General features: G+C 58.1%; 1 protein-coding gene across 1 annotated transcript in view; it reads left to right on the forward strand.

Moving 5' to 3' along the window:
- The first annotated feature begins 6 nt into the window (after window positions 1-6).
- The window catches only part of Plekhg2 (pleckstrin homology and RhoGEF domain containing G2), a 9,454-nt gene continuing 458 nt past the window's right edge, over window positions 7-9,002 (forward strand). The window contains 19 exon segments of the mRNA XM_033765988.1: window positions 7-547; window positions 1,217-1,476; window positions 1,550-1,650; window positions 2,576-2,642; window positions 2,730-2,776; window positions 3,006-3,156; window positions 3,475-3,612; window positions 3,782-3,982; window positions 4,796-4,888; window positions 4,978-5,064; window positions 5,424-5,457; window positions 5,542-5,643; window positions 5,732-5,779; window positions 5,853-5,891; window positions 6,027-6,043; window positions 6,639-6,815; window positions 6,932-7,737; window positions 7,739-7,827; window positions 7,910-8,997. Of these exon segments, the coding sequence (XP_033621879.1) occupies window positions 445-547; window positions 1,217-1,476; window positions 1,550-1,650; window positions 2,576-2,642; window positions 2,730-2,776; window positions 3,006-3,156; window positions 3,475-3,612; window positions 3,782-3,982; window positions 4,796-4,888; window positions 4,978-5,064; window positions 5,424-5,457; window positions 5,542-5,643; window positions 5,732-5,779; window positions 5,853-5,891; window positions 6,027-6,043; window positions 6,639-6,815; window positions 6,932-7,737; window positions 7,739-7,827; window positions 7,910-8,997 (3,648 nt within the window). The 5' untranslated portion in view covers window positions 7-444.

Raw genomic sequence — 9,002 nt, forward strand, 5'->3', positions numbered from 1 at the left:
GAGGGAGCCGTCTGCAGGACCCTGGCATCCGGTCCCCCAGCCTCCGCCCTCCCCTGGGACCCCGCGGCCTCCCGCCCACAGCTTTTCCCAGCCCTGCCCCTCGCCCTCCGCTCCAGCCGGAGGGCAGACGTTCCCAGGATCCCTGAGCCTGGGGCCCAGCACGCAGGATTTTTAGCTTCTGAGACTTGCTCTCCTCGATCCTCTTTGTCTCAACCTTTCTGTCTTCTTTTCTAGGTTCTTTGCTCGTACCCCTCTTCCTGTCACGTTACCTGTGTGTCCCCCATCCCCGTTAGTGCCTCTCGGGGGTGGGGGTGTCCTTCCCCTCCTTGGATTCAGACGGGCCTCCTATTTCCCAGCACCCTGTGAGTCTGGGCAGCAAGAAGGTCTGTGGGTCCTGTACCCAACAAGGGGACTTTCTGCAGGTGGCTGCCGTGCCACTCAGCCATGCCTGAAGGAGCCCGCAGACAGAGCTTGTCCAAACCCAGCCTCGGGTGTGGCCACAGAGGCGAAGCCTGTGACTGCCCAGCTGTGTGTGGGACTCGGACAGGTGAGCCACCAAGGCAGGGGTGGAGCCTGTGGGCATTTGGTCTTTTCTTCAAGGTGCCCGGAGACCCTCTGGGGCTGTGCGGTGCTGGTGATGCAGGGTGACGGCCTAGTCCAACCCTGAGAGCCCCAAGCTGACCCGTTCCCAGTTAGTGACAGTCCAGAGGGTCTCTGAGGGTAAAGATCCCAGAGCTTGAGAGCCGGCCCTGACAGGTCAGGCTTCAAGGAGCTTGGCAAAGACAAGAAGAGTATTCTACGTCCATGCAACACTGTGTGCAAAGACCAAGACCCGCTGTTTAGGTAATTGAGAGAAGTTGAGTGTGACCGGAGTGTAAGGAGCTAAAATGAGGTGATGAAAGGACAGCTAGCTGGAGAGATAGGCCACGGTCACACTGCACTGATTTGAGGAGTTTGGACGTTAGCCTGAATGGGTTGTGCTCCTAGGGATGACAGAGTCAGGTGGGCAGACTAATAAAGATCTCCCTTGTTGATGCAAGGAGGTGAATTAGAGGGCTGAAGTCCAGGGAGAGCCCTGATGGAAGAGGACAGGATTGGACCAAGGAGTACAATAGGAAAGAGGTGGGAGCCTGTGCGAAGGTGGTTCGCTGGGTGTGGAGGTGTGGAGGTACAGAGGCGGTGGGACAGGGAACTTGACCTGCTCCGCATCCCACAGTGCCCACCATGGCCTCCCCCCGAGGTTCTGGGAGCTCCACATCCCTGAGCACAGTGGGCTCTGAAGGGGACCCAGCCCCTGGGCCCACCCCAGCCTGCTCAGCCTCCAGACCAGAGCCCCTGCCAGGGCCCCCTATCCGCCTGCATCTGTCGCCTGTTGGGATCCCTGGTTCGGCAAAACCCTCAAGGCTGGAGCGTGTGGCCCGGGAGATCGTGGAGACAGAGCGGGCCTATGTCCGAGACCTCCGAAGCATCGTGGAGGTGAGGCAGGCAGGTGCTCGAGGGCAGTGGGGGCAGGCGCAGCCCAGCCCTGGTGACCCAGTCATCCCTGCAGGACTACCTGGGCCCTCTGCTGGACGGCGGTGTCCTGGGGCTGAGCGTGGAGCAGGTGGGCACGTTGTTTGCCAACATCGAGGACATCTACGAGTTCAGCAGGTTAGGAGCAGGTGGGACAGGAATGGGTGCTGGCCACTTGGGGCTCAAGGGGCTGTGTCATAACTTAAACCCTGGAACCCCACTGGGCACAATGGTGCACACTGGGAAGCTGAGGAAGGAGGATCACAAGTTCAAGCCCAGCCTGCGCAACTTAGTGACTTGACAAGGTCCTGCCTCGAAAAATTTAAAAAAGGCCAGGGATATGGCTGTGTGAAGGCTCTGGGTTCGACCCCGCTACAAAAAGCAAGCAAACCTTGGAATCTTTTAGTGCCCTCTCCAGGCTGGTCCCGGGGCATGGTGACCTCAGGCAGGGATCATGGTGCAAATGACAGGACTCTTAAGTGTGCAGATCGGGACAGGGCCTGGCAGCAGGATGGAGTCTCTGCTGTAGCAGGTCTGGGCTCAGGATGAATCTGAGGGTCACGTAGCATCCCCAGGTCGTGACCATGTGAAACATTTGTGTTTGACCACCTTGTCCTGATTTGCCCAGGACATTCCAACTTTAGCACTACTTGTCCCTCATCTGGGACACTGGTCTTGAACAAGCCAGGATGGTTGGTCACTGTGATGTGTCTGTCAGGGATCGTCATGCTCCGAGTTCCTCTAGGAGGTCTCAGCAGATCTCAAGATCACCCCTGAGGCTAAAGATCACGCCCTTTGTGGGCCAGACTGTCCCCTCACTCCAGTTCCCGCCAGCTGTGACAGGTTTGCAGGTTGAGGGAATCCGAAGCTGTCCAAGGAAACAGTCCTAACGGTTTTGGTCTCCCATGTAGCCACCAGAGATCTTTGTTCAGGATGTGGCTTCTCTCTAAGGAGCCTAGCGGTCACTGAGTCCCCAGCCCCACAGGCTGTTGGGACATCTCCCAGAGGCCTCCCCTGGGGGGATGTGGAGGCAGGGCAAGTGCTCATGCTCTGTCCCCCACAGCGAGCTCTTGGAGGACCTGGAGGGCAGCAGCAGCGCCGGGGGCATCGCTGAGTGCTTTGTGCAGAGGGTGAGCAAGTGGGGGTGGCCTGGCTAGGGGACAGCAGGCCTGCTGTGCAAGGACCTGGGGTCTCTCTGACTGCCATGTCCCCCGCAGAGCGAGGATTTTGACATCTACACATTATACTGCATGAACTACCCGAGGTGAGGGGCGGGGTGCCCGCTGGACCCCAGCTGGTGTGCCAGCCCTCCCTCCTCTGCCCTGCCACCTGCCCTGTGTCATCCCTGCCACACTGGGATGCTAACTGACCTCTCCCTCACTCCCCCAACCCCGCCAGACCCTGACTGCCTCCAAACCCTGGCCACTCGCGGGCCCCTCCCAGCCCTACCCACTGGAGCTCCCAGCCCCTGCTGATCCATACTGTGCCCCCAGCTCCCTGGCCCTGCTCCGGGAGCTGTCGCTGTCCCCGCCGGCAGCCCTGTGGCTGCAGGAGCGCCAGGCCCAGCTTCGTCACTCACTGCCCCTGCAGAGCTTCCTGCTGAAACCCGTTCAGCGCATCCTCAAGTACCATCTGCTCCTGCAGGTCAGCTTTGGGCCCTGGAGGCCTCGCTGGGAGTGGGGTGGGTGGAGCCCCACACCTCAGCCACCTGCTGTTACTTCAAGAGGGGGCCCAAGAGTAGTCACTGCAGGCCTGAGGAGTCATCTGCGTTTCTCTGCTATCCTGTACCCCTGGGAAGCCATCTGGGCCAGCTGTCGGGTCTTGCTGGCAGAAGGGGACTGGCACCCTGGATGCCACCATCTCCGCCACTTCCTGCACATGCCTCTGTCTCCTGCCCCTCTCATTCTCTCTTTCCTTTCCTCCCTCTTCCTCTCCACCCTATATGTTTGGTGCTGCCGGCAGGAACTAGGCAAGCACTGGGCAGAGGGCCCGGGCGCTGGAGGCCGTGAGATGGTGGAGGAAGCCATTGTGTCCATGACAGCAGTCGCTTGGTACATCAATGACATGAAGCGCAAGCAGGAGCATGCAGCACGCCTCCAGGTGGCCCAGGGTGGGGTGGGAGACGAGGCCGGCTTCTCGGGGCCATGAGGGGGATGGGGCAGTGCTTCAAGGCCTGGGATGTCCCTGTTGCCAACCCCCCTCTTGTCCTGTTTGTGTGTGCCACCCCACCCGCCCGTGCCCGTCTCTGCACCTGGCGGGGTCCCTGCAGGAGGTGCAGCGGCGGCTGGGAGGTTGGACCGGCCCAGAGCTCAGTGCTTTTGGGGAGCTGGTGCTGGAGGGTGCATTCCGAGGTGGCGGAGGGGGCGGCCCCCGGCTTCGAGGGGGTGAGCGGCTGCTCTTCCTGTTCTCACGGATGCTGCTTGTGGCCAAGCGCCGGGGGCCCGAATACGCGTACAAGGGCCATATCTTTGTGAGTTTGGGGATGGGGTGCGGCTAGATTGTTACATACAAGGTGCATTCTTACATTTATGCGCTGCACCTAACGAGATGGACCAGGGACAGCCTGGCTCGAAAGGGTCACAATTTCTTAAGTTTAAGAATGGGGTAAAGGAGGCCAGGGATTTAGTTCAGTGGCACCTTGTCTGCCTCGTGAGCGCAGGGTCCTGAGTTTGAGCCCTGGTACCAGGAGGAAAAAAAAAAAAAAAAAAAAGAATAGGGTTAAGCCTGGGTTAATTGAATACCTGTAATCCCAGCAGTTGAGTGGCTGAGACAGGAGGATTGCCATGAATTCAAGGCCAGCCTAGGCTACATAGTGAGGACCCTGTCTTAAAGAATAGGGGTAAGGCCATGTGTGGTATTGCACACCTGTCATCCCAGCAGTCTGGGAGGCTGAGATGGGAGGATAAGGAATTTTGTCCAATGTGGGGAATTTAGCAAGACCTTGCTTCAAAAGAGGGTGCCAAGATGCTGGGGATGTCGATCAGTGGTGCAGTGCTTGCCTCGCATGTGTGAGGTTCTGGGCTCAATCCTCAGCACTGCAAAGAAAAAGTAAAGAATTAAGGGGTGGGTTTGAGGCCTGCAGGGAAGAGCTGGACGTGCCCACCAGGCAGTGTCTTCATGGGGAGCAGCAGGGCCTTCTTCGTGAGGGGAGGAAGAGTGTGGTGAGGGAGAAGCAGAGCCCTGCTGGTGGGGAACAGTCTTACAGTGTGTCTTAGTGGGCAGCAACCCGGATGGACCTCATGGCTGAGCCTCTGTGCTTGCTGCCCTCCGTCCTCTCCCTCAGTGCTGCAACCTGAGTGTGAGCGAGAGTCCTCGAGACCCTCTAGGGTTCAAGGTGTCTGATCTGACCATTCCCAAGCACAGGCACCTGCTTCAGGTGAGCACAGGTGGGGCTGGCCCGGTGGATCCCCCGACCCTGGACCAGATCCTGGCTCCCTGAGTCCATCCACCGCACTCACCCCCCAGGCCAAGAACCAAGAAGAGAAGAGACTGTGGGTTCACTGTCTCCAGCGCCTTTTCTTTGAGAACCATCCTGCCTCCATCCCAGCCAAGGTATAGCTCCTACCTCAATGCAGGAGGTGGGGTACTAGAGGACCCCCCCCAATAGAAGACCCTTTGAGTACACAGACACGTTTTTGAAACATGATTGCTTAAAGTGCAGAATTGTGCTATCTGAGTATGAACCCCAGCTCTACCACTCTTTCTGCTTTGTGACCTTGGGCAAGTAACTTAACCTCTCTGGTCCTTAACTTCCTCACCTGGAGGAAAGATAATGCCTGGCTCCTAGGGCAGTGGTCAGGGTGGTGGTTGTAAGCCAAAGCATGGGCCTGACGTGTAGAAGTGCCCATTCGTGAGAATGGCTGTGGTGCTTGGGGCCAGCTCCCCCAAAACCTCATCCTTGTCTGTTTCAGGCAAAACAAGTCCTCCTTGAAAACAGCCTGCACTGTGAGTTGGTCTTGGGCTGGGAGGATGCAGAAGAACTAACTTCCAGGGAAAAGTAGATTGTTAGCCCCAAAACTCTCCCCACAGGTGCTCCAAAAAGTAAGCCTATCTCAGAGCCCCCGACACCCCCACTTGGGTCTCCCCGACCTCAAGATACTAAAAGTTTCACCCCTGGCTGGAGGAACACAGGTAAATGAGATGGGGTGCTGAGCATGTCCCCCCTCTCCCCCAGCACCTGGAGCTGAGCTCCTGACCCCTTGTCACCTGCCTCCTGCAGCACCGTCTCCGGGAGCCTCTGGCAGCCGCCGTGGACGCAGGCAGTCTGGTGAGTTTACTGCCCACAGGTGAGCCCGGCCCTCGGGCGATGTGGGCTGCTGACGTAACTCTGTCCTCCCCAGAACCAGTGAAGGACTCTTTTGTCAGGTTTCCACAGAACGGTCAGTGACTGGCTCCTGTCTGTCTGTCTGTCCTTCCCCAGGGTGGATGGGGAGGGGATGAGGCAGCTCATGAGTTATAGGGAATCACTCATACTCCTATGTCTCACTGATTTTTTTCTCTCTATCTGTCCCCAGCTAAGCCTATATTCAAGGTAAGAAATGGCCTGAGCAGGGTCCAAGAACCTGGACTCTTGGGTCTGTTGGAGAAGGAAGCGTATATGCCCAAATTTCTAGGTTTGAATAAGAAAGAGGATTGGGTTGGGTATAGTGGCACACTCCTGTAATCCCAGCTACATGGGAGGCTGAGGCAGGAGGATCACCATGAGTTTGAGGCCAGCCTGAACTACCTAGCAAGACCCGATCTCAAAAAAGAAAAAGAAAGGATTATGCTGGGTGCAGTGCCACATGCCTGTAATCCCAGCTACTTAGGAGGCTGAGTCAGGAAGAGCTCAGTATTAAGCCCCACCTAGGCACCTGAGTGACTTAGTAAGACCCTGTCTCAAAATAAAAAATGAAAAATGGGCTGGGCATATAACTGTGAAGGCTGTCAGTTCTATCCCCACTACTAAAAAAATAGCTAGAGGTGTAGCTTAGTGGGGTAGCATATGAGAGACTAAGTTTAATAATCACCGTATTGCAAAAAACAAAAAAGTGGGGGGATTGAGGCTCAGATCCCCCCATCTGGTCAGGAAAGTGGGGGATGGGCCCTCCTGCTTCTTGCTTTCACCCCCTCCCTTCTCCGCACAGCATGCTGGCAGTGAAGGGGAGCTCTATGCCCCCTCCGAAGCACAGCCACCAGTGTCAGCTTCTGTACCCCCTGAAGACCTGGAGGATGCTGGGCCCCCCACGCTGGACCCCTCGGGAACCTCAATCACTGAAGAAATCCTGGAACTGCTGAACCAGAGAGGCCTTCGGGATCCAGGGGTGAGTTGGGCATCCCGGCACAGCATTCTTGGGGCTCCAGGCTCCAGCAGGCAGCGAGCAGGGAGCAGGTTGGGCAGGCCACCCTGGTATCTGGCTTCTTTCTCTGCCCCCGACAGCCAGCCACCAGTGACATTCCCACGTTCCCTGGAGACTCCCAGGTGCCAGCTGACAGCGAAACCCTCACATTCCAAGCCCTGCCCAGCCGAGAGTCTTCAGAAGAAGAGGAGGAGGAAGAGCTGGAGATGGATGAACGGGAGCCTTCCCCTCTCCATGTCTTAGAAGGGCTTGACAGTTCCAGTGCGGCCGAAATTCCCGGCATTCCCAGCCTCACCGAGATTCCTGACGTGTCCAACCTCCCTGAAATTTCCGAAGCTCCCCACCTCCCCAGTCTCTCTGACGTTCCTAGTGTTTTTGAAATGCCCTACCTTCCGGCCATGCCTGATGTGCCTGATACGCCCTGTCTTTCTGATTCTCCCCCACTCCCCTGTGACCCCTGGCTCCCTGGACCTCTGCAGGAGCCAGCTGAGGCACTGCCCGCCAGGAGAGAACTATTCCCTGGAAGCAATGCTGGAAAACTGGGGGAGCCCACTTCAGGAAGCAGGGTTGGGCAGGCTGAGGAGGGAGAAGGGGTGTCATTCTCAGATTTCCAGCCCCAGGATATCGCCCAAGCTCAGGGGCTCCCGGGTGAGCTGGAATTCCGCTCTTGCTCTGAAATCCGGAGTGCCTGGCAGGCTTTGGAGCAGGGGCAGCTGGCCCGGCCGGGCTTCCCAGAGCCACTGCTGATCCTGGAGGACTCGGATCTGGGTGGAATCAGTGGAAGTGGAAGGGCAGGAGCCCCAAATTCGGAGCGGGCGGCGTCTCGTGTGCGAGAACTGGCCCGGCTTTACAGCGAGCGGATCCAGCAGATGCAGAGGGCCGAGACACTTTTTTGCCAATGCCCCCCGCCGCAGGCCACGGGTCCTGGCCCAGCCCCAGCCGACCCCCTGCCCGCCCCAGGAGCAGGCTGAGCCTGGTGAGCTCAGGGTACATGGTGGGCAGAGGCAGCTGAGGCTGGGGCATCGGCACTCACTCGAACCGCTTTTCTCTGCACACAGGGCCCCTTCCTGGCTTCGGACATGTGCTGGTGTGTGAGCTGGCCTTCCCGCTGGCCTGTGCCCAGCAGTCTGTCCCCCTGGGCCCTGTTGCCCGGATTCAAGCTGCTGTACCCTTGACTAAGCAGAGAGGCCACCTGGATGACCAGAGTCTAAATGTTTCAGATTTGCCCGAGCAAGGAGCCCTCCAGAATCCCCCGGCCCCAGATATGTCACCCAAGCAAGAGGCCCCTCCAGACATCCAGCTTCCATCTGTTTCAACTTTGCCCGATCAAAGCCACCTGCAGATCCGAGTTCCAGCTGCCGCTCTTGTGCCTGAGCATAAATGTGACGTGGATGTACAGGTTTCATCTCTCACCTGCTCTTCTGACCAAGGGTGCCATGTAGATGCCCAGATTTCACCCACTCCAGCGATGCCCAAGCAGAGGAGCTGTTCTGAGCTCATGGTTTCAGCCATCACCCCTTTATCCAAACAAGAAAGCCATCGAGACAGCCAGAGCCCAAGCAACATCCCAGGAGCAGAGGAAGGAGGCTCCAGGGACGACCAGTGCCCTGCCACTCTCTCTGGCCAAGGCATCAACCCTATGCAGAGGCGCAGAAGCAGCCTGGACCATCAGATCCCAGCCGGCAGCCCTCTGTCCTTGTCATGTGACTTCCCAGACATTTCTGTTCCAGGTGCCTCACCTCTGCCTGCCTGTGGAGGGTTCCTGGACTGTCAGGTTCCAGTGCGCTCTCTGCTGTCTTTGCCTCAAGACCTCTTAGACGTTCAGGTTCCAGCTGCCACCCCTTTGCCCCAGCCACAAGGCCTCATGGACATCCAAGTCCAAGCCCTGCCGTCTTTGCCCAAACAGGGTAACCCTCCAGCCTTCCAGGGCTCCCCTGCCACACCACTGCCTCGAGAGCACGGCCTTACAGACACACAGGCCCCCAAATCCACACCTGTGTTGGGGCAGCAAGAATTCCCAGACACCTGCCTTCCAACTGCCACTTTACCTGAGCAAGGCAGCCTGCAGGACATTCAAAGCCTGGTACCCACCCCCGTTCAGACCACTGGGGTTTTACCCAAACCAGCAGGCCCCTCAGTCTCTCTTGTTGC

This window comes from Fukomys damarensis, unplaced genomic scaffold, assembly GCF_012274545.1.
Source record: "Fukomys damarensis isolate Sample0158 unplaced genomic scaffold, DMR_v1.0_HiC HiC_scaffold_19, whole genome shotgun sequence".
Taxonomy (NCBI): Eukaryota; Metazoa; Chordata; class Mammalia; order Rodentia; family Bathyergidae; genus Fukomys; species Fukomys damarensis.